This window comes from Meles meles, chromosome 7 (assembly GCF_922984935.1).
Source record: "Meles meles chromosome 7, mMelMel3.1 paternal haplotype, whole genome shotgun sequence".
Lineage (NCBI taxonomy): Eukaryota > Metazoa > Chordata > Mammalia > Carnivora > Mustelidae > Meles > Meles meles.
The window spans coordinates 146086542-146113969 of record NC_060072.1 but is presented as its reverse complement, the minus strand read 5'-3'; the positions used below and the strand labels follow the sequence as shown (position 1 = coordinate 146113969).

General features: G+C 54.3%; 1 protein-coding gene across 1 annotated transcript; it reads left to right on the top strand.

Annotated features, from left to right (window-relative positions):
* The first annotated feature begins 10970 nt into the window (after positions 1-10970).
* Positions 10971-23636, top strand: AKR1E2 (aldo-keto reductase family 1 member E2). The gene is made up of 10 exons (XM_046011206.1): positions 10971-11076; positions 14175-14342; positions 15566-15682; positions 15818-15895; positions 17206-17328; positions 19198-19295; positions 21078-21150; positions 21607-21690; positions 22710-22792; positions 23264-23636. The coding sequence occupies exons 1-10, from the start codon at positions 11038-11040 to the stop codon at positions 23304-23306; spliced, it is 906 nt and encodes a 301-aa protein (XP_045867162.1). The 5' UTR covers positions 10971-11037; the 3' UTR covers positions 23307-23636.
* The last annotated feature ends 3792 nt before the right edge of the window (positions 23637-27428 follow it).

Here is a 27428-nt window from a genome sequence, read left to right as displayed (position 1 = left end):
AACCTCTATTTTCATTGGAAAATGAAAATGGAGCCTGGTTCTTAAACTTTATAGAGGAGTCAAGGTCTTTGAGGTCTGTGAGGTGACTCACATCAGTGTATAAAAAACATGACACACAACTGTTGCTTTGAACAAACGAGCATGTTAAAACACTGAAACGCACTACCAACTTGTTCTCATTAAATAATTTACCATCAACTGAAAATTAATTAACTATATACGGATTTTAAAAAGAAGGAGCAAAGTTAGAGCACAATCTAAAGTCAGGTCGATTTTCAGGCCGAGGCTGTAGGGCCTCCCAAGTTCTGTCAGCCTCCCCCGTGTTGCTTTCTTTCCGTGAAATCTGACGAGTACAGTGTATACTTCACACGGTGTGGAGCACGGTTATGAGGAATAAAAAAATGCAATATACAAAGGACTTAAGATGCAGAATAAGTACATTTACTAGTGTTCCTTTTTTCGCAAAACACCCTTCATGTGGTACTTATAAGGCCTCAGATTATAGTATCGATGTAAAAAATTTTACAGAAAATATTTGTAGCTTTGGATAAAGCCAAAGTCAAATAGTCAAGAGATGCCCCAATTCAGTCTTGTATCAAGAATCTCAGTGGAGTGTGTAATCAAGACACGGTGGTGACATGGCTAAATTCAAGTGTGGAACCTGAATGAGAAGATTTCTCGGGTTCCTCGAATCTGCAACACTGGGAGTGCAATTCACACACCTGCGTTGTCCTGCCTTTCAAACCCTTCACCTGACAACCGTGTCTGCATTTTGAGGCATGACCACCAGAGGGCAGGAGAGCCGAGCTGAAGTCCGCCTGCAGGTCTCCGAGATTGGTGCTGTATTAGGGGTATTCTCAACTAATAGGTAACTTTTTTTTTAACCATACAGTTATTTTTCCTAAATAAATAAACCCATTTCTACAATTATAAGACATTTCCCAAGTTGAGGTGAACATTCTAAATAGTATCTACGTGATTTAAAATTTGAATTTTCTCTGTAATTTTCTCTAAATAATCAACAGTAAAGCAGTTATTTCTAAAATGAAGTCTAGGGGCATCTGGGTGGCTCAGTGGGTTAAGCCTCTCCCTTCAGCTCAAATCATGATCCCAGAGTCCTGGGATCGAGCCCCACAGGCTCTCTGCTCAGCGGGGAGCCTGCTTCTGCCTCTCTGCCTGCTTGTGCTCTCTCTGTATCAAATAAATAAAACCTTTTAAAAAAATACATGCTAGGGGCGTAAAGCAGTTATTTCTAAAATGAAGTCTAGGGGCACCTGGGTGGCTCAGTGGGTTAAAGTCTGCCTTCCACTCAGGTCATGATCCCAGAATCCTGGAATTGAGCCCCACATCGGGCTCTCTGCTCAGCCGGGAGCCTGCTTCCCCCCCCACCTCTGCCTGCCTCTCTGCCTACTTGTGATCTCTACCTGTCAAATAAATAAAATCTTTTTTAAAAAATACATGCTAGCTCTACATTATTGGCCTTCTCAAAGAAATACAAGCTTCCAGTTATAAAATAAGTCACAGAGATGACCAATATCATCAACATACTGTAATAAGGTTGGGTGACAAATGGGGACTATTCTTATCCTGATGAACACTGAGTAACATAGAACTGTCGACTCGTGTTGTGCACCTGAAGCTGATGTAACACCGTATGTTAATTATACTTCAACCTCTTTCCACATTGCTTCAATTTAGAATTTTTAAAAATTAAAAAGTTAGGTATATCATAAAAATAATCTCACGACAGCCCAAATGTTCTTGATTACATGTTCCACCTCATTGCTCCATTCCCCCAGGTAACACTGCTAGGTTTCTCGTAGGTTCCAGCCACGTTCTCTCCGTGGCAGGCATGCAGATGAATAGGTGGGGGGGTGTTCCCATGGGCAAGCGCAGAGGAAAGGGCCCCCACACCGGAGAGGTGGGCAGAGCTCCCCCAGAATCTTAGGGGCTCTCCTTTCTAAAGCAAACCCCACAGGAGGGTTGAGCCCTGGCCTGGGTGGCCAGAACCCTCCCTACTTCTCTAAACTCTGGCCATCGAATGTGCCCCGGGCCAGTTCCTGCCTCTCTTAGCCTCAGTTTCCCAATTGTCTCAGGAGGGCTGGACACAGAGCTTTGTGACTTCCCCCTTGATAGTGTGGACGTGGTGTGGGCTCCCAGACCATGGATGGGCTTGTTGGGCTGCACTGTGGGATGTGCACGACCTGCCCACGTAAGGACCGGAGGGGACCCCTGGGGCGTCCGAGCCTCTTGCCCAGCAGCAGCACTGACAGTAGGTGCATTACACCGTGCCTTAGACCCCACCTTGCTGCGCTCCTGCGCATTCAGCGCGCCAACGGCGGCCCGCCTGGCAGCCACTGCACTCCCCACGGGCCACTGCAGGGAGACCTCACAACCCCTAGCACCCGCCGGCCACCCCAGCCCAGTCAGGCAGGCCGGAGTCCTGGAATACCTCCTGCCTGGCAGGACTGGTCCCCAGAGTCGCCCCCCCTGGGGCCAGCTCCATGCAACTCTGGGTCAGGGAAACCTGAATCCGGGCAGGGAGAAGGTCAGGCGGCCCCTTCGGCCTCCTCTGCACCTCCTCCAGTTGTCTTCCTGGCAGGCCCTGGGGACACCGGTCCAGCCCCTCCCTCGCCGGGGTAAGAGGGGAAGGACAGGTGCACAAGTGTGGGGGGTACCTACTGTTATGAGGGGGTCCTTCCTGGGTGCTCAGTGAGTTGACCCCATTACAGACGAGCAGGGACACCAGGGCTCGTGGTCACTCAAGAGACGGAGTGCAGTAGAACTGAGGCTTTCGCAAGTCCTGGCCCCAGGTGTTTGGACCCCACAGGTGTGCTGTGCACGGGAGCCTCTCTCACCCCAACCCCCCCTCACCGAGCAGGTGGCCTCTGAGCCCAGCTTTGGCCATGGGTCCGTCATGGATGGGGGGCCACGGAGAGGGTCGCTGCAGCCGGGGGTTCCGCGGGGCGAGGGCTTGGTGGGGCGCTGGGTAAAGAGGGCTCTAGGGAGGCTCGGGTGGGGTGTTGGGGGCACACAAGGGGAAGGGCTCTGAGTGCTCCACAGAGTCAGGGACACGGCGGGGCAGGGCAGAGCGAGCAGAAGACACAATCCAGGCCACCTCGGAGCCACAGTGTCCTAGATCTGGAGGGAGTTTAGTGGGCATGCCACTAAGCACGGACAGGTAAGCAGGACCAGAGATGAGACTTGCTGCAGTGTCCTCGTGCGCCCAGGGCCACAGCCAGACGAGATGGGCTGCGTGCCAGAGCGGCCTTCAGGAGAGATCATACCCAGGAGAGCGCTTCTGTCCGTGTTGCTGCTGGCCCTTGCAGGGTTGAGGAGGACGAGGCAGCACAGCCCCCCTGCAGAGTACAGAGCCCCGAGGAGCCGTGACTGCAGCCCTGAGTGTGCTCACGGCGGCAGCGGTGGGCACCGTGGCGGTGGGAGCTGACTGGGAGGATGTGCTGCTCGAGACCCAACTGATGCTGTGGACCTTGGGGACAGTAAGGAGCCCAACTCCAGGGACAGTGGGAAGTGGTGAGGTCAGCAGAAGCCCCAGTCTCTTCAGGGTACCCATTCCGGGAGGCAGCCCCAGGGGGTTGGGGCAGTGAGGTTCTCGGCTCTCTGGGTGCAGATTAGGGAACACCCGCCTGGGGAAGGGAGGCCCTCCGAGGACTGCGGGATGACCCTGCTGCTGCTCCCCTCCCAGCAGGGCTGGAGGAGTTGGCCAAGTGCTCCCCGAGCACAGCCCAGCACCCACACTGCGGAGACGGGACGCAGGATGTCCTCCCTGGGGCCCTTGCAGCTGCGCGGAAGGCTGGCTTGCAGGGGACGGACCTGCGGGGAAGGGGGTGGTGCTTTCACGGGCCACAGCTGGGGCGTCCACGTGCGCCTTCGCTCCCGAGCGGGTGTCAGCGCTGCTCTGGGTTGGGTGCTGCTGTGAGCTGGTCTGCAGGTGGTCCTGGCTCCGAAACTCCCAGGGGCTCGGTGGGTAACAGAGTTGGGGCGGCTCACAGTCGGAGCGCCGATGCCGGGGGAGGCGCCGAGGTTGGGGAAGGTGCTGCCTCTGTCTCTGGAGCTGCTGCTGGTGGCGGCCGGGAGCTCTTTGCAGCGCGGGTGCTGGAGCCAGAGCCCTCATTGCAGCCGCGCTAGCTCTGGAGCCGGCACAGGCTCGGCCGTGGGACAGACACCGGAGCCCGTTCTGGACCCGACTCTTCCCCGAGACCCGGCCGAGCAGCTCTGACCCGGCGCTGGTTCCGGCCAGCGCTGACAGTAGCCCACATGCAGCCCGTGCTGGCCTTGCCACAGGAGCCCGGGGGAGTGTGCGGCCTCATTCGGGAGCTGGGATTAGAACTCATGCTAGAGCTGATGCTGGGGCTCTTTGGAGCTCTGGAGCTGGCGTCCGAGCCGCGTCCATGCTGGCACAGGCGCTCATGTGGTAACTGCTGCTGGAGTCGATTACCTTGAGCCTGACATTGGTTCCAGCTCTGTATCTGGCCTGGCTCTCTCTTTGCATTTGGTTTTAGAGCCGGTGATAGTCCCAGATAGGGCATCCTCCACGTCCTTGCAGGTACAGTGGGGGGACTGGTGGCTTCCTCTCGGAAAGGCCAAAGCTTGCTACTCTTCAGAAGAGCCGTTCCGGAGAAGGCCGAGGGGACCAGGGCACAGCCGGCCCATCCGGCCCACCAGAATGCTCCTGTACATGTTGCTGCCATCCACGCACAGGCTGCAGGGTGGGATGGGGTGTAAAGCCGGAGAGGAAGAAGGGCTGATGGAGGCTGGCCTGGGCCAGATGACCAGGGCATGACGGGATTGTCGGTTCCCAGAAAGGTGGGACAGCAAAAGCAGCAGGCGCCTCCTTCCAGCTCTGGGGGATTCCAGAAGCTTTGCTCAGGAGCCGGGGGAACTTGGCTCTTTCCGTGGGTGCAGAGTGGGGAACGCTGGCACCAGGAAGGGGGAGACAGGGAGGGAGAAGACCCATTAAGGCAATGGGACGAGGCAGGGGCTTCGTGTGCTGGCCAGTGGGGACTCCAGAAGAACGTCCTCCTTGATCCACTCCCCTTCCGAATTGGAGGAGGTGCCGGATTGCACGCTGAACCCCAGCAGAGCCTGCCGGGGAGGAAGAGGACACACCCGAGCCGGTCCGAGGACTGCGAGTGGGAGCTGTGCTCCACACTGGCACCCGTGCGGCTGAGTGGGGAGACATGCCTGTGGGTGCCGTGGCTGTGACCTGCACTCACGACCTCTGGGGATGCAGACAAGGGGCAGCAGGGCAAACCTCAGCCAGTCTTCCGCTTCCCAGAGAACAGAAGACACCTGAGGCTGAGGTGGATGAGGGGGAGGCCGGCTTGTTGAAGGACAGGCATTCCTGGTGGCAGCAGGTGAGCCTCGGGGCAGATCTGGACTGTGGGCGTGGCCTGGGCTGGAGGCTGGGCAGAGGATGCCGCCTGGTTTGGGACGCTGCAGTCTGTGAGTGCTTGGGTAGCTGAGCTGCCAGGCCCCGTCCTGGCCAGCACTAGGGATCAGCGAGAAGGAATCCTTGGCAATTTTGAGCCTCCTCTGCTTCCTGTGAGGGAGGGTTGAGCTCCATGCCTGGTCTTTGCCCTTCTGGTGGAAGTCTGACTCTTAGGACAAAGGCACAGTTAGCAGTAGGGTTCTTGGTGCAGAACAGGTTCACGTTGTCAGGGGTCTTCAGCTCTGGTGGGACAGAGGAAGGGTCTGCTGTGCTCAAGAGGTGGCTGCAGGCCTGGGAGAAGGGAATGCCTAGAAAGAAAAAGGAGATTGGGGGAGGGGTGTGGGCACTGGGATCCTTCCTGGTGCCAGTGTTCCCCATTCTGCATGCACAGAGCCAAGTTCCCCCGGCTCCAGAGCAGAGCTCTGGAATCCTCCAGAGCTGGAAGCAGGCATGGGGAGACTGGTGAGGTCTGGGGGTCTGCATTAACATATGCAGGATTTGCCTTGAGAAACATTCTAGAAATAGTGGTGGTGAGTGCACAGCACACTGAATATTTACTTAATGCCGCTGAATTCGACGATTTAAAATGACTAAAAGGTAAATTTTCACTGCGTGTACATTTTAAACCATAAAAACTAATAAGCTGCGAAGAAGCAGATTTAAAAACCAAGTTGCCATCGTGAGGGAGGAAAGGTCAGCTCTAGCGCGGGCGCTGGCATGCTCAAGGGCGGGTGCTGGGAGACAGGGGCTCCACACGGCAGGGGACACCACGGCTGATTCTGGAGATGCACCTGGCGGTGGCTCTGGAACTAGCCCAGGACCCGGCTCCAGCGCCCATGCTGGCTCTGTCGCCGGTGGTCATGGGAGGCTGCTTCTAGAACAGCTCTGCTTCCGTGGCTGACCCTGGATTCTGGCAGTGGTACCGGAACTGGGGAGAGAACTGGTGATGGGCATGCTTCGGGTCCGGATCTAGGACCAGAGGTGGCTCTAACTCTCAGCTGATGCTGGGAGCAGATCCTAGCAGAGCTTCCTTTCTCTCCAGAGCAGGGCAAGAGCTTGTGCTAGAGGTGTGGCTCTGCAGCTGCTCCCCTCCCTGGCTGTGGGGCAGATGTCATCCCACCTGCTGAGCTGTGAGCTCTGAAGGCCGGGAGAGTTCCTGCCTGCACACTAAAGGGGGAGTACACGGGTGCTGAATACATGAAGGAAGAATGAATGGATAGATGGATGGGCGGAAGGATGGATGGAAGGATGGATGAATGGATGGAAGGATGGATGGTTGGAAGGATGGAGGGATGGAAGGAAGGAAGGAGGAAGGAAGGAAGGAAGGATGGATAGATGGTTGGATGGATGGATGGATGGTTGGTTGGAAGGATGGATAAATGGAAGGAGGGAGGGAAGGAAGGAAGGATGGATGGTTGGTGGTTGGAAGGAGGGATGGATGGTAGGAAGGAGGGATGGATGATGCATAGGTAGATGGATGGATGAATGAATGAGTCCGTCAGCTCACCCAAGACGACTTTGTGTCTCTGGTTTTTCCTATCTGTAACATAACAGTAGCCACCTCCTAGGACTGTTGGGAGCCTGACCCTGATTCAGTACACGTGTAAGTGCCTACTGTGTGCAAGACACTATTCTGGAGCCTTAGGGCTAAAGGGCTTGCATGGAGCTGAATGGAGCGGGGCTGAAATGAGGGCACTCACGTCACAGACACGCTGTCCAATCTCAGCTGGGACCCATTGCCAGGTTTAGCAGGCTGTCCCTGTGTCCTGGTCCAGCAGCTCAAGATGAATCTGGGTGGGGTTGGAGGGGTTGTGGGGCTTGCCATCTTCGCAAATCATCAGAAAGAAGCTTCACTCTTCACTTTTTCTTCCTCATCTGATCCGCCCCTCCCAGCACTGCATTTCGTCTCATGGGTGGTCGTCATTCATTTCACCAGACACTGATGAAGGCGGCTAGGTGGTTTCCAGTCTTTTGCTCATGTGAAGAACATTGCAGGGCATAACCATTGAGGAAGGTCAGGTGTAGAAGCCTTTCCATGGGACAGATCACCTGAGCTGGGGCTGTTCAATCAAAACGTGGCTATAATTCTAAGTTTGATACATGCAGCCAGACCGCCGCTCTGGGAGAGTAGCTGGGGTTCCCATCAACGATGAAGAAAGTTCCTCTTCCTACACAGCTTCCGAGGATCCTTGTGATCTTTTGGATTTAGTCATTTCGTCATGACTGAGTGTACATCATGTGCGTAAGGCTGTTTATATTTCTTTTTAGTGAAGTGTATTTTAATATCTTTGCCTGTTTTATATTGTGTGGCTGCTCTTTTTGCTTTTTCTTTTACGATTTTATTTATTGATTTGAAAGAGAGAGACAGAGAGAGATAGTGACAGCACAATAGCAGTCCTTTGGAAAACAGGTAGTTCTCCAAAAAGGAAAACATAGAGTTACCACGAATCCACGAAACCATGCTTTTGGTTCTCTTGGGCACATACCTTGGAGTGTAGTTGCTGGATTCGTGGTAACTCTTATGTTTTCCTTTTTGGGGAACTACCTGTTTTCCAAAGGACTGCTATTTTATATTTCAATCAGCAATTTCTCCGTATCCTCACCAGAACTTCAATATCTGTCTTTTTAATAGATGTCCTTTTGCATGTGAAGAGGTATCTCATTGTGATTTTGATTTGCATTTCCCTAAAAAATAATTATGTTTTGCAGTTTTCATGTGTATACCTTCTTTATATGACCTTTTTTTTTTTTTTAGGATTTATTTGAAAGCAAGTGCGGGGAGTTGGGGGAGGCAGAGGGAGAGAGAAAATTTCAAGCAGACTCCTGCTGAGCTCAGAGCCAGAGCTCAGGGGCTCGACCTCATGACTCCATGATCAGACTTGAGCTGAAACCAAGAGTCAGATGTTTTAACCGACGTCACCACCCAGCCACCCCTCTGTATTTTCTTTGGGGAATTTGTCATATACAGATCCTTTCCCCATTGTTAAGTGGAATGTTTATATTATTATATTATAGAGGTGTAAGAGTTGTTTAATCTACATATGTCCCTTATTAGAAATATTATTTGCAGGTATTTTATACCATTTGGTAGGTTGTCTTTCTCTTTATTGATACTATATTTTGATCCAAAATGTTAAATTTTATGAAGCCAGTTTATATATATATATATATATATATTTTTTTTTTTTTTAAATACTTGTACTTTTGATGTCCCCTCTTGAGGACTGATGTTCTCTGCTCAGCAGACTCCCAAGTCTGGGCAGACACATTGCTGACCCTGGCCTCACCCAACAGTCTCAGACCAAGCAGACTCCACCTGACCCTGCCTTGAGGGAAAGGAGGGCTCCCTCCTTCCTCTCCACTGACCAGAGGCCCATGTAGAAGCTAAGCGTATTGGGTATGTGGGTTACGGCCACTCCTGGTGGAAACTTAGATTTGGTTTGAGCACTTTTTCCCACTCTAAAGTCCCCAGCCTGATACTCTGCCCTTCCAGCAGCTTCGCTGAGCCCCCTCTGTATACCTTGCAAAAGCCTCCTGCGTTCACACAAGCTCAAGTGGTCCTGCTGTTGCACCTGGGAACTTCCCCTGGATGGAGCATGTCCAAGGTCATCCCTGTGCCCAGCTGAGCTGCCTTAGATGTGCTGTGTTCACTGAGAGGAAGGGGGTCTGTGCCTGGAGGGAGCAGGAGAGGCCCGGCTACGGCCCTCCAGGGAATAGCTTATGGACACTGTAATGAATCTGCTTCTAAATAGATCTTTGAAAACTGTGCAAGAACGTCTTCTGGATAAATTCCTAGGATCAGTACTGCTAGGCAAAGGTAGGCACTGATGGGACTTTGACGGGTTAACCCTTTCTTTGGCGCTGGGTTCTGAGGAATGCTTTCCTGCTTTCTAGTTTCAGCCTGCCTTTCCACTAGTGACATTTTCCGAATACGTGGCTGGCCACAGAGGAGCCGGCTGTTCCCGTATGGCTCCTGGCTCTTGTAGGACACTGAGGAGTGACGGGATAGCACTTCCAAGATGACTGACAGATGATTTACAAAAGGTTGTGGCTTCTGTCCTGCTTGCTCTCTCCTGTGTTCCTTCCTTCCCTCTGTCCCTCCGGGGTTCCCATTGCTAAGAACCAAATGGGGGCTGAGATCAGATCATCTGGCTTAAAAGACCTGAAATCTTGGTCCAAACTGAATCTCCCCAATAACTTGCTTATGAGCTCAGAGGTGGCCCCTGCCCCAACAGAGTCCCAGCCGCTGGGGAGCTTCCCCCCAGCACACTCGTCTCAGACTTGTGCAGGGCTGGCTCCTCTTGTCTTTCTGGTCACAGCATAAATGCCACTCTCGTGGTCTTTTAGACCTACCGAGGGGCTCCTGGCTGAACCCCCAGAGCCCTGCTTCATTTCCCTATAGCATTTGCTCCTTTTCCTGTCTTTGTCCATCTCCCACTGTGGACAGTGAGCTCCTGGTGGGCAGGGACCATGTGGGTCCTTTCAGTAGTCACCCGGATGGCTGCAGGGGCACAGTGGCCAAATGAGTCAATGAGAGGGTCTTAGAGCGCCCTCCCGCTTCTGAGAAGTTCATTAGTGAAAGGTCATTGTTGGGTCAGAATGACCCCTCGGTGTCCCCTCCCTGCCTCTGTTGCTCTGTTGGCCAGTGAGCTGGTTGGCGCCAGCACTGCAGCCCCAGGCAGGAAACCAGAAATTAAAACAGGCCATTGGGGTCATCAAGGCAGGGGGTTCCCAGGCTGTTTCCCAGGGGACAAAGGGGCAGGACATGGGGGCTCCAAGAAGGGATGAGAAGGATCTCGGATCCTTCATGTCCCCCAGTTTCCGACCAGTGTCCTGGGGTTTCTAGTTCACTCCTGAAGTCTCCTCACCCCAGCCCTGGCAATGGCTCCGCCCACTTGCCCCTGAGGCTCCAGCAAGGACGGTCGGTTCTCGGACCCCAGAGGAGCAAGCAGTTCAGTGCTCCGCCGCATTGTGCACTGCCCAGGTCCTCCGTGCCCGGGCCGCCCTCCACTCCCAGGGACCCCAGGCAGTAGAAAGCATTTACTGGACTTAGCCAGGTGTGTCATCGATGGGGCACCGAGGCCGACAGACTTCTAGGAGCCTGTGGGACCCCCGGGCCCCTGCCCCAAGCACATCAAGTTGCTGAGGCGGAAGACCTTCCCTCTCTATACGAAGCCCCCTCGCCATGGGGGTGGGTGCTAGGGGCGTACCCCGGTTGCAGGTGCCCAGAGCGCGGACACAGAGCCCCAGACCTGTCCTCTCCCGCCCGACCCTGGGATGGCCCAGCCCTGCTGACCCCGGGAACCTCGGAACACTAGCCCACCAACCGGGCTTCTTGCCCCTCCCGAAGCTGCGCGCCCAGGATCCTTGGCCATGAGGTCTCAGAGCCGTGCGCTTGCGCACAACCACTCCTTGACGCCGGACTTTCGGGCGCCGCGGGATGTGGGCGTGTCCCCCGGCCCGAGCGGCGCCGCCAGCCAATCAGAGCCGCCTCCTGCCGGCCCTGCCCACCGCGCGCGCCAGGTCCTCTCGGAACTGCGGGCGCGCGCCGCTAGTGTTCCCGCGGCCGCGGCGTTGTGCGGGGCATGGAGCGGATCCCGGCGCTGGGCCTGGGCACCTGGCAGGTGAGGTGGGCCTCGTGCCCCGGGGCCTCGCTCCAGTCTCGGAGTGGACCCGCGGGGCCACCTGCCGCCCGCCCTGCCCCCTCCCGAGCTCTCGCCAGCAAATGTCGGCGAAGGACGGCACAGGCGGTGGTCAGGCCGGGGTCGGGGCGGGGGGACGGCGGCCACCGGCCCGCAGGCGCCATGGGGGCAGGTGACCTCCGTCCCGAAGGCTAGTGCGGTCTGGGACAGCGCCTGCGGCGAGGCACCGTGGGCCGTCCTGTGCGCGGACTGGGCCGCCGCGGGCCGGGACGCGGGAGCCGCAGGGGAGCGGGGGGCGAACCGGGGTGAGCGCCGGCTACCCCGCGCGTCCGAGGGCTGCTGAGGCGGTTCCCGCACGTCCTTTGCAGCTCTGCTGGGGCCCGGCTGTAACCTGACCCCTGACGGCCCCGGGGCCCAGCCCTGCGCCCGCTTCCCTGCCGGCCGCCCCTGCGCCTGGCCCGGGTGGGCGTCCGGTCGCGCACGGCGCGGGAGAACCTGCGGCAAGTGCTTCCCGGGCCGAAGCGTTCCTCTCTGGGGTCGTCGGGCCTCGCGTGCGCAGCCTTGGACGGGTCTTCCCGCGGGTTTCTGTGCGCGGTTAGCGGAGTCGGAGGGGGAGGGAGCGCGAGCAGAGGCGGTGGGAGAGAGTGGAGGGTGGGACTCTTGATCTCCGGTGGGAGTTTCAAGCCCCGCGTTGGGTGCACGAGCAGACGGAGTGGGAGAGGGTGGAGGGTGGGACTCTTGATCTCCGGTCGGAGGTTCAAGCCCAGCGTTGGGTGCACGAGCAGACGGAGTGGGAGAGGGTGGAGGGTGGGACTCTTGATCTCGGGTCGGAGGTTCAAGCCCAGCGTTGGGTGCACGAGCAGACGGAGTGGGAGAGGGTGGAGGGTGGGACTCTTGATCTCGGGTCAGAGTTCAAGCCCCGTGTTGGGTGCAAGAGCGGGTGGAGGGTGGGACTCTTGATCTCGGGTCAGAGGTTCAAGCCCCGTGTTGGGTGCACGAGCAGACGGAGTGGGAGAGGGTGGAGGGTGGGACTCTTGATCTCCGGTTGGAGGTTCAAGCCCCGTGTTGGGTGTGGAGCCTCGTTAAAAGAAAAAAATAAACAACAAAAAACAATCACATTCAACACATGTCCAGCCATTTCGCTAAATCGTCCTCTTGTTCTCTTGATTTGCCTGCAGATTCGTTTGGGTTTTCTGCATACATGATCATCCCATCTGCAAATAGTGCTGCTTTCGTTTCCTCTTTTCTGATCCTTAAGTCTCAAATTCCTTTTTCCGTTTTGTTCCTGATCTTAAAGGTTGTGTTTCTGATACGTACATGTTTAGGATGATATTTGCCCCTAGATTTTTGGGGTGGTTTTGTTCTTGATTTTTCTGTTACTGTTGTTTTAAATGTGGGTATTTTTTTAAGATTTATTTATTTGACACGCAGAGAGAGAGAGATCACAAGTAGGCAGAGAGGCAGGCAGAGAGAGAGGGGGAAGCCGTCTCCCAGCCGAGCAGAGAACCGGATATGGGACTCAGTCCTAGGACTGAGATCATGGCCTGAGCGGAAGGCAGAGGCTGAACCCACTGAGCCAGCCAGGCGCCCTAAATGTGGGTATTCTTTACCAAGTTAAAGAGTTTCCTTTCCCCCTAGCTTACTGAGACTTTAAATCAGGAATGGGTGTTCAATCTTAAACAACATGAATTGACATGATTTATTTTTTTAATCTATTGATGTGAATTATTATGTGAATTTCCAAATACCAAGCCATCCTTGGCTTCCTCAGATAAACTCTGTGCATGTGATATGTTCTTTTTCCATAATATATTGTTGCATCCAATTTGCTGTTATTTTACTTGGGATTTTTGTGACGGTTGTTCATGAGTGAGACGAGTGTGTGACTGTTCTAATATTTTCGTCTGCTTTTGATTCCAGGGATATGCTGGTTTAGTAGGATGAATTGAGAGTATATTTTTCCCTTCTGTGTAAGATTTTGTGTTAAATTGGGACGATTTCGTCCTTGAAAATTTTGTAGCACTGTTTTGTGTGTGTTTAATTAATTGCTTCACTTAAAAAATCATTATACAACAAGTCAGCTTTTTCTTCTTCCCAAGGAAGTTTTTCCAGGGATTTTTCCCATTCTTTTCATCTTTCCAAATTGTTATCTTATAGTTATTGATAATATTTTCTGAGATTTGGGGCCTATGTTTAATCCGTATGACTGTTTTTCATTCAGATCGTGTAAAAAAAAAAAAAAAATGGTCCCGTCAGTCTCATCAGAAGGTTTTCCACCTTATTAAGGTTTTTCAAAGAACTAGCCTCTGAGTTTGTTGATCTTCTCTGTCCTGTCTTTATTGGATGTTCGTTCTTGTTTTCAAATTTTCTCTTCCCTTCTAATTTCTTGGCGGCTCGTTTCCTGACTTGCGATGGATGCTTCAGTGGCTTTTGGGCCCTCCAAATGTGCTGCTCATCAAGCGAGGACTGTCACAACAAAGCACAGGGGGTTCTGCGAAGGTCCAGTGAGCACGCAGCCCTTTGGGAAGGCTCAGTGCGATGTGTTGTGAGCCCTCCCGGGCTTCGTCCCTGTTCCTGCCCCTTTGCTTGCTTGAGCAGCCCGGTTCACAGTGAGCGTTTTCTGAGCTTCCACATTCTCGATGGAATCCGCACCGTTCCTGTGGGTTTGGGGAGGTGGTTCACCGGTGGTGGAGTCTCTCCCTGTGAGTTCACACCTGTTCACCTTTGCCCTTGGACTTCTTGTCTTGTCGGGTAGAGGGTGAGTCTACACCCGCTTCTCTCTCAGTCGCTGTTAGGGTTCCTCCTCCGCTTCTTTATGACTCTGTTTGTTCAGGAAGCTCAGCGTCGGGCCCGTTCTTTGCAGGCACTAAAAGTACCCGTAGACTTTCCCCAAATAAGTAAAGGAGTTGCAACTCAGACTGTGTCTGAGTCCCTTCTGACTCTGACACCGTCCCGCATTTTAGTGCTGACTGATACCGTGATCTCCTTCCGCATTTATGCAGTTTGAGTCTTCATTTTAGAGTGAAACGTTGGGATGTCCTGAGTGCAGGTGGATTGCTTCTGTCCTGTTCACTCTGCAGGCGGCTCCAGGGGAAGTGACAGAGGCAGTGAAAGTGGCCATCGACTCCGGATACCGGCACTTCGACTGCGCCTACTTATACCACAACGAGAGCGAGATTGGAGCCGGGATCCAGTGCAAGATCAAGGAGGGCGTGGTGAAACGGGAGGACCTGTTTATCGTCAGTAAGGTAGGACTTCACACCAGGGCGAGCAGGGCGACCCCTTGGGGGCTTCCTTGGCAAGACAGCTGACCCAGTGTGGGGAGGGTTTTCTGGTCTCCCAGCAGCTGGCATCTCAGTTCATCCTGGAGCCAGACCTGCCCAGACTTCCTCAGCTTCGTACACATGCAGGGAGGGTGCAGATGAAGGGTCTGGGACAGGGTGACAAGCGGAGGGGACAGCTTGCACAGAGGCACAGGCATGGGACAGCTCCTTGGGTACATGGACCTAGAAGAAGCTTGGAGTTCCTGGGTCGGAGAATGGAAGGTAGCGGAGTGCTGAGAAACGAGGCTGGAGCGGGGGACAGGCCAGATCACAGAGGCCTGGCTGCCTTTTAAGAGCCGTATTCTTTTCCCCGTACACAGAGGAGCACAGCTGGAGGATTTTTTTTTTATACTTTATTTATTTGACAGACAGAGATCACAAGTAGGCAGAGAAGCAGGCAGAGAGAGGGGGAAGCAGGCTCCCCGCTAAGCAGAGAGTCCGATGTGGGGCTCGATCCCAGGATCCTGAGATACTGACCTGAGCTGAAGGCAGAGACTTAACCCACTGAGCCACTCAGGTGCCCCACAGCTGGAGGATTTTAAGTAGGGAGCGTATCTTCTCCAGCGCCGTGTCCTACCTAGGCAGTTGCAGCTACTGAAAGGAGCCTGCGGTTGAGCAGAAGGCAGAAGACAGGATGTTGAGGCAGGGTGGGTGGGAGAGGAGGGCCGCCCAGACTTGGTCAGGGAGAGACGGCGGAGGAGGGAAACAAGCGTGCGGGCCTGGTTAAGGGAGGACCCCTTCAGCAGAGTTCAAGAACCCCTTTGCTTTTGACTTTGAGGCAGAACGTTAAGACCGTGAGGTCAGGAGCCACAGGCCCTCATTCCAGCCGTCTCACGAGCACCAAGAGACTGGGTCAGTCACCCGATGGTACAGGGTCACAGTGTCGTCGTGTGTAAAGCAGGACTCAGATTTGATCGTCTGCTGAGTAGTTTCCAGGTCCGACGTCCGTAGTTGCACAAGTCACCTCTGTTTCTGTGGCGGATTTGTCTTCTGTTTCACTCTCTGATGACTGCTGGAATTCATCGGTGCTCCTAAAGCTGGAGCCAAGGGAGGGTGAGGGAGGGGCTCAGCCTGCACGTGGCCGAGGCGCTGGAGTCTCCCCGCTGCAGACGCTGTGTTAACCCTGGCTTCCCTCCTCCGCTCGGCAGCTCTGGTGCACCAGCCATGAGAGGTCCTTGGTGAAAGCAGCGTGCGCCAAGAGTCTGAAGGCCTTGCAGCTGGATTACTTGGACCTCTACCTCATACACTGGCCCATGGGCTTCAAGGTATGAGCGACACAAGCCGCACCTTCCTTCCTGCTCACGCCCACCGGGGGTGCGGGGAGCGAGGGCCCCGGCTCAGCAGAGGCCTGGGCTCGCGGCCCCTGCGGGCCACCATCAGCTCCCTCCTCTGCCTCACAGCCCGGGGTGGAAGACATGCCCTTGGACCCCAGCGGCATGGTGATACCCAGTGACACCGACTTCCTGGACACGTGGGAGGTGAGCCCCGGGCTGGCGGGCTTCCGGGCAGGGTGCTGGGCCCTCGGGAGCTGGCTGTGCTCACCAGGAACGCACGCGGGGGTAACTAGGGCAGACCTCCACGTGAGTCTCGGCATCTGCTTGGTTGTTTATCAGAAACAGCAGGTGGTCATCACAGAAACACAGAAGAGGATAAAAAGAAAAGGTAGAATCCGTGTCTCCCTCCTGCTGTGGTGACCACCACTGCTGTCCTGTAGCTGCCGATGGCTGGTCCGTGAGCTTCGTCGGAACGGTGCCTGGCGGCACGGCAAGCTTTGGGGGGCGCTGGGAGGAGCTAGAGGATGGGGCACGAGCTCAGCCCGCGGCTGGAGTCCAGACAGGAAGGGAGGAAGAGGCCTTGAGCAAAGCCCTGAGCAGGGGAGTCGAGGGGAGGGGAGCCAGTGTGGAAGGGGGGCGGGGTTCCTGCTGCGCCCCGCTGTGCACAACCATGTGGGGTAGAGGAGGGCAGGTGAGGTCACACTGAGCTCAGGGACAGGCATGGGAGCCTACACGTATCAGGCAGAACGAGGGGGACGAGCACCAGCCAGGCCATGCCCTCCCCCTTCCTCTTAAATGGGGGGTTGGCTGTTTAACAGAGCCGAGGGCCCCGGCCTGGGAGAGCCAGGGTCCAGGGCCCCAGCCCTTTCTGTCCCGCGGCACTGCTTCTCCGGAGAGCCATGGGTTAAACTCTGGGCTGTCTGGGCAGCACCAGCAGGTTCTGGATGGTGCCGCAGGGGCCATAGCTGTTGTGTTTGCCCATAGCCGCGTTGTACTCACGCTGACCGTGTGGCTGCCCCGGGCCACGCTCCTCCTGGAGCTGCCCGCCCCTCCCTGTGCTTAGGAAGCATCTAATCGGAGTAGAAGGGGTGAGTGGGCAGCAGCAGACGTCCCTGCCCAAGACCTTACTGACAGGTATGGAGAGTGAGAGGAGTAGTAACAGCTGCCATGTGGCGCGCGCACCACTTTCCAGCCCCGAGCACCACTTTCCAGCCCCGAGCACCACTTTCCAGCCCCGAGCTAAATGCGGCGCATGTCTTATTTGATGGAATCTTTAAAGCAATCCTGTGACATGGACAAGCTTGTCCCTGCTTTGCAGTGACAACATTGAGTTTAGCGCGGTCCTATAAATGGGCCCAAGCTCCCCCAGCTGGGGGCATGGAAGTGGTGTGGGCCCTGCGGGCAGAAGGCCTATGGGGCATCTTGGCAGTTGCAGTTGTAGGCGGACTCACGCGGCCTACAGAGGAGCGAGGCCGTGGGTTCCCCGGCACGGAACGACTCTCTGTTCTCTTTAGGCCATGGAGGACCTGGTGGTCATGGGGCTGGTGAAAGCCATCGGGGTGTCCAACTTCAACCACGAGCAGCTGGAGCGACTTTTGAACAAACCCAGCTTGAGATTCAAGCCAGTGACTAACCAGGTGAGGCTTTCACAGGCGGAGCTGGCTTTTCAGCTGTCACTTCCGTGTGGCTGGACTGGAGATGGAAGAAGGGGTGGGGCGCGCCGTGGGCATTGGCCTCCGGTGGCTGCAGACGGCGACTCAGGGAGCAGGTGGGCAGGCAGCAAGGCAGGAGAGCCGCTCCGGAGGCTTGTGCGGACGGCAGTGCCCTCGGAAGGCAGGGGGAGGGCTGAGCTGGGTCTTTCCTGCGCAGAGGCGATGAGGGGTCCCACTCACAGCCGTGCGGCCCTCCTGGGAAAGCTCTTCTGTGTGGACCAGCCCCTGCAGAGGGCAGCCGCTGTGCCGGTTACTAAAGCAGAGGGCAGCTTTGAACGTGCAGATAACGAGACGCGCAACGTGCTCGTTTGTGTCTGGCTTCCTTCAGCCTCGTATCTGTTGGATGCCTCCATGCCCAGTATGACGGTCCCTCGTTCTGCTCTCTGCGTGCTGGTCCGTTACGTCAGTAATGGGCGCTGACTCATTCTAGCACTGAGAGGCACTTGGGTAGTTTCTGGTTTGGGGACATGAAAATAGAGCATCATATTCCATTTTTAATTTAAAAAACAACCCTACCTAGCTAAAGCATTACAGGGCAACTGGAAAGGGCGTCGCTCCGTGAGTCTCCCCAGGTGAGCGAGCTCAGGTGGTCGCACCTGGGGCAGGGAACAGAACAGCCGCTGCCTTCTGGAAGCTCTTCTAGCTGCTGTCCCCACACAAGGACCACTCAGTGTTGCTGCTTTATAACCTCTTGAGCCTAGATCCATCCAAGTGCGTCGTAGCTCCTGTCCCCTGAGGGTTCGCAGCGGTACTTTAAATCCCAGGAAGGGGGGGCGCCTGGGTGGCTCAGTGGGTTAAGCTGCTGCCTTCGGCTCAGGTCATGATCCCAGGGTCCTGGGATCGAGCCCCGCATCGGGCTCTCTGCTTGGCAGGGAGCCTGCTTCCCTCTCTCTCTCTCTCTCTCTCTGCCTGCCTCTCTATCTACTTGTGATCTCTCCCTATCAAATAAATAAATAAAATCTTTAAAAAAAAAAAAATCCTGCTTCTCTCTCTCTCTCTCTCTCTCTGCCTGCCTCTCTACTTGTGATCTCTCCCTATCAAATAAATAAATAAAATCTTTAAAAAAAAAAAAAAAATCCCAGGAAGGGCTGGTGCCTCCTCTGTGGGGTGCGGAGGGGCTGGAGGGTATGTCCCCTGATTAGGGTTCTGAGCTCCCCAGGAACGTGGGCTCAGAAGGGTTTTCAGAGAGCCCACAAGGCACTGTGGTAGCTCTTCATTCTCCCTAAGCAAGCATCTGTTGCCAGCCCACTGAGGACCTGGGATCGTACGTGAGAATTCAGAGGATGTGGAGACGGGAATCCTGCCCTCCGGTTTCTTCCAGCGTCCGCTGGCGTCCCCAGGAGCCTGTGTTTGCCCTATGACTCTCCAGCCCCGCTCGCTGTCCTCACAAGTGTTGACGAGCACGTTCCATGTGGCTAGCTCATTCTGGGTGTTGGCCGATGTCTGCGCATGCAGCACAGTCTGACCAAACCCGCGCCGTCGTGGAGCCTGCGTCAGATGGCGGGAGACAGACAACGGCAAATGAGTACAGCATCGAAGATGTCCGCGATGCGGGCTAGAGCGGAAAGTAGAGGACAGAGGGGGCTTCACCGAGCAGGGGCCATCTGAGCGTCCAGGGAACGCAGGTGTCCCTTCTGCGTGTTCTCAACGGCTTGTCACTTCATAGCTATAGACGCTTGAGCCTCAGGACGGGTCACGCAGCTCCTCAGTGACAGCCGAGACAGTCATGCGTGGCCTGTTTCCTGATGTGCTGCTGCTCTGAATTTTCTTGGTAAGCTGAGACTCTCTTCGTAGATTGAGTGTCACCCGTATCTGACCCAGAAGAACCTGATCCGTTTCTGCCAGTCCAGAGACGTGTCCGTGACCGCGTACCGGCCCCTCGGCGGTTCCAGGTAGGGCTGTGTCAGTGGCGGTGAGTCTAGGCTCCAGCGGGAAGGAGATGCACCGTCTGACCGAATGTGGGTGGTTAGCGGAGGGTCTTGGGAAGCAGGGTGTGGGCAGGGTGCACAGAGACCACAGACACCCTGCGGGGCAGGGGGTGGAGGGTGCCAGGGAGGGAGAGGAGAGTCGCTCTGGGGGACAGAAGCTGCTGGGGCAGCCTCTTCCGGAGCCCGTCTAGCACTAGGCTCCTCTGCTCAGCCTCCTCGTGGGGCTGGTTCACAAACAACCGGGTCTCCGCAGAACAGACTCCTCCCATCCCTCCCCAGACGAGCCCCCGTTCTGGCAGCCCTCGGACCAGACACCTGAAAGTCCGGCCTTCCCAGTCCATCAGCAACATCCTCTGATCGTTCTGCCAGCGATCCCGGGCTCTGTCTCTTGGTCTCTGTTCTTGCCATCGCTGCCTCGGCTAAGGGGAGTCCCTGTAATTCTGCAGCCTCTTCACTCCGGCCGTGTTTGGCCGGTTCCGGTTCATTATCTACACCGTACACGTAGCCAAAGGGAGTGTCTCAAAATGATCAGGCCACTTTCTTGCTTAAAAACTCTTCAGTTCTTGCTGTGGCCTAGGAGTCCCCTATTTCTGGCCTCATTTCTTCTTGCAGGAAGTGCGCGCACTGACGCCTTGAAACTACGCGGGTCTCCCGGAATGGAGCGCGTTCTTCCCAGTCTCTGTGCACCTGCACACACTGTTCTCTTTACCTAGAGATCTTGCTGTTGTCCTTTTTCTCTCTTTTTTTTAAATCTGGCTAGCTCTGATTTCTGATATATGGTTTAACAGCGTCACCTCCTCCAGGAAGCTCTCCAGACTCCTCGTAGTCAGGTTTTGTCCATCGCCCTCATCGTACCGTCTGGTCATTAATTCCTTTTCCCACTTGTCAGAGCTACTCAGTGCAGGGACAGTGTGTGATTTGTGACTTCATGCCAGCCCCTGGCTCCGTGCCTGGGACAGAGCAGGTGCCCCAGGAAGGCTGGAAGCATTTGATTGTGACTACCTGTGTAATCACACGGGAAGCAGGCACAGGTGTTGGAACTTGGTAGCAGCAAGGGAGTTGGGGAAGGCCAGGGCCTGTTGTGCAGCTGAGCGTAGGGTCGGGGGCCTGCCGTGGTGCTGGGAGCTGCCCAGGGAGGGGAACCAGCCGACTGCTGGGCCTGTAGCAAATGTAATCAGCCGTTTCATTCCTTCAGGAGACTCTGAGCACTGTCTTTAGAGCAGTGCTCGGAATGTAGGAGCTGCGTAAAGAATGGTCCCTGCAGAAACGTCTCCCTGGAGCGCTTAGGGCCTGTGCCTGCGGGACCGCGCCGAGGCCTGGCTCTATTCTTTGCACTGGGGCTTGCACGTGTTCCCGGTCTCAGGCTTGTTCTGGTATTCGAGCTGCACTTTTCTGAAATCACCGTCATCAACACCAGTGACTTGGGAACAGCTGCGGGCACTAGGTCAAGCCCGGCTGTCAGTGTCACAGGGACACACGCCAGGGCGTGCGCAGACCCTCCGACCTTGTCACCTCGTCCTCGAGAAAACACCAAATGTACATGAAAGCAGCGCGTCCAGCTGTCTCCACGGGAGCGGTAGCCGTGGCTGTGGCTAGACGGTGGGATTTGGGGGATGAGCTCGTCCCTGCAGTGAGCAGGGATCGTGATCAGAGGAAAGCAAATCCTGGAGGAAGTGTTGTGCGTTTTGAAGCAAGAAGCACACGTGTTTGACCCCCTAACCCCCTTCCCGGTCCTGCTCTCTCTAGTGAGGGGGCGGACCTGATGAAGGACCCGGTGATTCAGAGGGTGGCCCAGAAGTACAACAAGTCTCCGGCCCAGGTAGGAGGGGGCTGCCAGGGCGGGGGGTGCTGCTTCCGCTTCCTCGGGGAGCCAGGCTGGGCTGGTGGAAGGGCTTGCTCACGCTGGCCCCGCTGCCCCCGCCTGAGCTCCGTCATTTCCCCAGCACACAGGGCCGTGCGCCCGCCCACTCGGGGAAGGGCTTTTCTTCCGTGTTCCCTGCTCTCATGCTGCACGTCTAGGGGTTGGGCGCCCAGTGAATTCTCATTAATTCACGGAATTCTCCATGGGCCAGTGGCGCTCATCACACACACATTGGAGAAACCGTCCAGAAAACACCGGTTTGGTTCCTGGGGGACTCCAGAAAAGAAGACCTTGTAAGAAAAGCTCCAGCTGCCCCGACTTTGGGACTTCATTGTACCATATGATGTAAAGTGTGCAGGAAACGGCTGACTCCCGGGGATTTCCCTTTGGCTGATGTTGGATTTTTTTCCGTAGATTTTGCTCCGATTTCAGATCCAGAGGAATGTGATTGTGATCCCCAAATCAGTCACCCCAAAGCGGATTCTTGAGAATATCCAGGAAAGTGCATTTCTTCTTTTACTCAGAGGGTTTGGGATCATCACTTAGTTAGCTGGGAGTCTGACCCCCGCAACAAACAGCTGCCCTGTGGCTTTGACACAACAGAGGGGCGGATGAAGCTGCAGCCGGGACAAGGAATCCAAGAGGGTGACTCTGTCGGCCTAGGAGCTGGCCAGCTGGCCAAAATGGGGGACGGAGAGAGGTCGAACACCCAAGGTGTCGCCCAGAGGCGCCCTGGGCTGCCTGCCTAGCCAGGCACCTGCTCCCCAACCCTTGGGACCACTGTCCCCGGGCTGCCCTGAGTCCTCCGGAGCTGAACCCAGTCTCCCCCGGGGCCCCGACCCGCCCTCCAGTCAGCACTGCTGTGGACTCCGAGTCCCTGGTTTCTACTGGACTGGGACTGGTTGGGGGGACCTCGGCCACTGCATCTTCTCTTCCAGCTCCTCAGCGGCGACCAGGGTTGGCTCTCCTGGGACAAAAGCTCCTATTTTAGGAGTGGGTCATAGTCCTCAAGTGCGTTAAGAGCAAAAGGGTGGGCAGGGAGCCGGGAGGCAGCTTAAAATTCTGCTTGAGAAGGAACGGACACAAGAATCATGCTGTGTCACGGCTACTGTTAGACTTAATGGTCCCGGGGCCCCGGTGTCCTCCTAGTGGTAGGGTGTGCGGCACAAATGGGTTTGGGTTTTGGCTTTTCGTTTTCTATTTTTTTAAGCAGTGAGGGAAAGATGCTTTGTTGTACCTCTTAACTACCCCGGGGTGTCCCTCACTCGCATGGGGTAGACACAGCTCCCAGCCCATCTTCCCAGCGGCTCCCACGCAGCCCCGGGCCGCCGGTGTCCAGCATCCGCTCACAGTCCGTGCGAAAGCTGGTGCTCCTAGGAAATGGCAGGTGCCACACGCCGTGTTTCCTCTGCAGCGTTGTGTCCCCGTCGGGCCTGGCCCAGCGCCCTGCAGGTAACACGTGCTCAGAGAAATGTTCACCAAACTGAATTTGCTGCGAACGTCTGTTTTGGCTGCAGGTGTTTGACTTTGAACTATCAGAACAGGATATGAATGACATCCTCGGCCTGGACAGGAACTTCCGAATGTGCAGGCTGCCCATGTAAGTGCGTCCCCTTTACTGGCTCTCACGGTACAGGGGTTGGTCCCCGAGGAGGTGTTGATTGTATACGTTTGAGGTTAGCGAAGCCGTCTCACAAGTCTCTCGTGTTTCAGGCTGGGCCACTGAGTGAGTCCAAAGACTGATTTAATATACCAGGGAGCTTGAAAGTACACGAATGTAGCTTTTAGAATGTTTCTCTTAGAGGGACGCCTGGGCGGCTCAGTGGGTTAAGCCGCTGCCTTTGGCTCAGGTCATGATCTCAGGGTCTTGGGATCGAGTCCCGCATCGGGCTCTCTACTCAGCGGGAACCTGCTTCCCTCTCTCTCTCTCTCTGCCTGCCTCTCTATCTACTTGTGATCTCTCTCTGTCAAATAAATAAATAAAATCTTGAAATAAATAAATAAATAAAATAGAATGTTTCTCTTAAAAAGAGTATACATCTCTATTTTTTATTTGTTTCCTGTTTCTCAGAGCTGTGAACCACAAGGACTATCCTTTCAACATAGACTACTGAGCCTGGCTTCCCCCCTCCTCCACCTGCTGCCCGGACAGACACCCCCCCGCTCCGACCCGGCCCGCCTCGGCACAGGGCGGCCAGGGAGGGGAGGCATGGGGTTTGATTTGGGAGGATTCCTGCCTGGAACAGAAGCTGAGCTCCCTGAGAAATTCAGACAGTTCGGCTGGTCAGTGACAGAGACAAACACCACGGGAGCGATGATTACTCTCCATGGAGAACCCTCCGTCCTCAGAATCCTTTGAGCGCAGTGTAATGGGGTTTTTACGAGACAAGCCAAGTGGCCTGTACTCTCAAAGAAAGATTGTATAAATACAAGAGTTGAGATCATCGCGTGATGAGTATATCTGTCACTCAGTCCCCTCACCAACCCTGGGCCGGCCCCGCGTCGTCTGTGCACCTCTGTCCTGCCAATGCCCCCAAATCCTTACTTTCACACAGCCAGGGAACCCCTGGCTGAAAGTGGGAGGTGTCTTGGTTCAACAGAGAGACTCTTCTTCTTATTCAGGTAAACCCGTGGAAACTCTAGCTCAGAGAGGACATGTGGGCTGTTCCCATCAGGCAGTCGGGGTCCAGCCGGTCCCGGGGCCCTGTCAGGAAGAGCATGCAGGCGCGTGTCCACACAGGCTCATTCAGGGCTGTGTGTGACTTGTCCCACTAGGAGGCACTTGGGCACTAAGCTTGGGGCCATTTTTTTTTTTTTAGAGCTGCTGTAAATTATGTTAGATTAAAAAGGGTCATTTTCTCAAATTAATTCCCAGATGTTTTCCCTCTTTCCGTTAGGTGTAAGACTGAGAGGGCTTTTTATTAGTATTTACAGAATTTTTCTATTTAACAAAGTAATTCTACCAGATTCAGACTGCAAAGAAAATGGAGAAGAGGTCGGTTACAGAGAGCGACCATAACAACATCTAAGAAGAATCGTGTTTCTGGTGGGTCCTTCTACTCTCTGCCCATGTCCACGACATACGTAGACAAATTACACAGAATATGTAGCAGGGGTGCCTAGGTGGCTCCGTCCGGGGAGCGTGGGATTCCTGGTTTCAGCCCAGGTCGTGATCTCACGGTTGGGAAATTGAGCCCCAAGTGGGGCTGTGCGCTCAGCAAGGAGTCCGCTTCTCCTGGTCCCTCTGCCCCTCCCCCACTGCGAATGCACTCCCCCCTCAAATCTTAAAAAAAAAATATGTAATACATGTAATACACATCTAATAAGTGGACATAAACACTTCACAAAAACTATATTTGTAACTTTTTAAAAAGGCATGAATGTATATACTAGATGTACAGTTCACGCAACTGTCCACTTCGTATTTTGACAATTTTAACAGATCATCCGAGCTACCTGCCTAGTGTAAATGATTTCCACATCTTACAATGAATCCTTATCACCATAATTCCAGCCTTACAAAGGCACTGCCTGCTGGAGGGGGTTCTTCTCACCCCTACACACTAAACTCGGGCGCCGACAAATGTCACTTCACAGGTAAGCCTTGATGGACCGCATAGTACCGTAAGTTCCAATACTGGATTCCGCAGGGAAAAAAAGGGTTACACGTTTGTAAGTGGTCGTTTACTAGGACCACCTGGAATAGCAACAGCACAGCAAGTACCGTGAGGGTGAGAAACACTTGGCCCTGCAGAGCTGGGGTCGGGGACGGGTGCACGCGGTGAGCACTGCGCCTGTTTGGGCTTGCGCGGGACGGCCCTGGACTCTGTCCCCGGCATCGGAGGAGGACTTCAAAGCGGGTCCGCGCAAGGCGCCGGCGCATTCGTGGCTCTGACGGCAGAGGGCGCCGCTGCCCCGCCTGTGGATTGGGGGCTCCACGGGGGTCTTCTGGGGGTGGGGGGTGGGGAAGCCGGGCTGGAGGCCCGAAACGGAGCGTGCGCCGGGGACGCTGGCGCCCGGGCGGCCTCCTCTCCTTGGACCAGCGGGAGCGCAGGGGCCAGTCCAGGGGAGGCGGCTGGGCTTGGTTCCCGAGCCTGGACAGACATAGGGGGCCGCTGGCCGGGAAGGCTCCAAGCAACTGGGCCATTTGCTTACCCAGCTCCCGAGATCCGACCTCTCCCCGGGGCCTGCCCCCCACCTGGTCCGGACGCGCGGCGCGCCCGCGGGTGTGACGCCTGCTCCCGTCTGGAGTGGCCGCGTCCCGCCTGGACCACAGGAGATGGACACCTGCTCGTACGGCTGCCAGGGGGGCCCCGGTCTCCGTGTGGGGGGCAGCCTTCGTGATAAAGGCCACCATTGGGGCGCCTGGGTGGCTCAGTGGGTAAAGCCTCTGCCTTCGGCTCAGGTCATGATCTCAGGGTCCTGGGATCGAGCCCCACATCAGACTCTGCTCAGCAGGGAGCCTGCTTCCTCCTCTCTCTCTGCCTGCCTCTCTGCCTGCTTGTGATCTCTCTCTGTCAAATACATAAAATAAAATCTTAAAAGAAAAGAAAAAGGCCACCATTGCCTCCCCACCTCCTGCACACAAGGGCGGCTTGGGATCTCTGAACAGCAGGGTCCGTCTTTTTTGAGGGAACTTCTATTACGAACAGTTTTTGAACTTGAGCCCCAATTCATGGATATTTTTTATGTGTTACATAAATGCACTCTTTACTAATCCGTTGTGTACATTATAAAATACGCCTCAAAATAGAAAAAAAATTTAAAAAAAATAAAAACTTGAAAAATAAGAACTTTAATCATGGTCCAAACTCTGTTCTCACGAATTTATTGTGATTACTAGCATCTTTTCAAAGCAACAGTTGGTCTTTGTTTATATATATATTCGATCTTGACTCAATACTTTGTGGTACACAAGTTTGAAATTCTGATTCTAAACTAAGTTTCATTTGAAACAAGGTCTTTATGGCAAGCAGCTGGGACTGGGAATTCCTCATAAGGCATTGATGCAAACAGAGAAAGCACATCTTTGGAATCTGTTAATAAATCATGGCACTCATTTCTCAGTCCCTTTTGCCAATTATGCCATTTTTGAAATTTGGACTTTCCGATATATGTGAAGTTTTTTGAAAAATTACACTTTCAGTAACTTTTACAAGAACTCTAAATTTATAAAGATCTCCTGGCGGAAAGTTGAGATTATATTTCAAAGTCCTTAAATGTGTCTATGAATTGATAGCAATTGGACCTTTAGGTACCGAAGTTTAGGAAAAAAGAGGCCCTCCCACCCCCATTCTCAAGCTGGAGAGTGGGTGTTGCTAAAGGAAACTATTTATGGTTAATCATTTGAAGGGGGAAGGGGCTAAAATTTGAATTTAACAATTTCCAGAAAGGATTGTTCTTCCCCTGGGGTTCATTTGGACTTCAAACTCCTCACCCCAAATTCTGAATTATCCCACCACTTGTTAACTAGCAATGCCAAGTCCTAGGACTGGCTTGAAATCCCCATCATTCAAGGTCAGAGAAGGGGGTGTGAATGGAGCCTCTGGGTTCTCCAGCTGGGCTCAATCACTCCTGGTTGTGCTCTGACAGGATTTTTCTTGGGATTACGCAAGGACTGGCAGCAGGGCCTATGGCTAGAACCTCACCCAAATTCTTTTGATGTGGGTTAGGAAAGATTCCAAAAGGAAAGGGAACATATGGAGCTGGAACCAATTTTCTGGTTTCTTATTTTATCAAGTACTTTTTTATTTTGAGATAATTATAGATACACAGTAAGGTGTAAGAAATAATACAGAATATCCCATGTACTCTTTACTCAGTTCCCCTCATGGTACCATCCTGGAAAACGATAGCACAGAATCACACAATCACAAAAACCAGGGTTTTGACATTGATGCAATCCACTGATCTTATTCAGACATTCCCAGATTTATGCTAATTTGTGTCTGTGATTTTTTTTTTCACATGTGTGTGTTCAGGAATATTTCACCACAATCCAGACACAGAAATACTCCCCTCTCTCTTCTGTTCTTACTCCCTTTTTCCCCAGCTTGACTGAGACAGAGTTGACAGATGAACTGTATGTATTTAAAGTGTACCAACAATGATTTGGCAAACATGTTCATTATGAAATGATCCCCACGATCAGGTTAATTAATACACCCATCACCCCAGATTCTTAATAATTTGTGTGTGAGAGAGAGAGAGAACACTTAAGATCTAATCATTAAGCA

What these genes read in the sequence shown, in the direction of transcription:
- AKR1E2 (XM_046011206.1), top strand. Translation starts at nt 11,038, where the DNA reads ATGGAGCGGATCCCGGCGCTGGGCCTGGGCACCTGGCAG. An exon ending in ACCTGTTTATCGTCAGTAAG is followed by an intron (nt 14,343 to 15,565) that starts GTAGGACTTCAC and finishes TCCGCTCGGCAG; the next exon opens with CTCTGGTGCACCAGCCATGA. An exon ending in CGAATGTGCAGGCTGCCCAT is followed by an intron (nt 22,793 to 23,263) that starts GTAAGTGCGTCC and finishes CCTGTTTCTCAG; the next exon opens with AGCTGTGAACCACAAGGACT.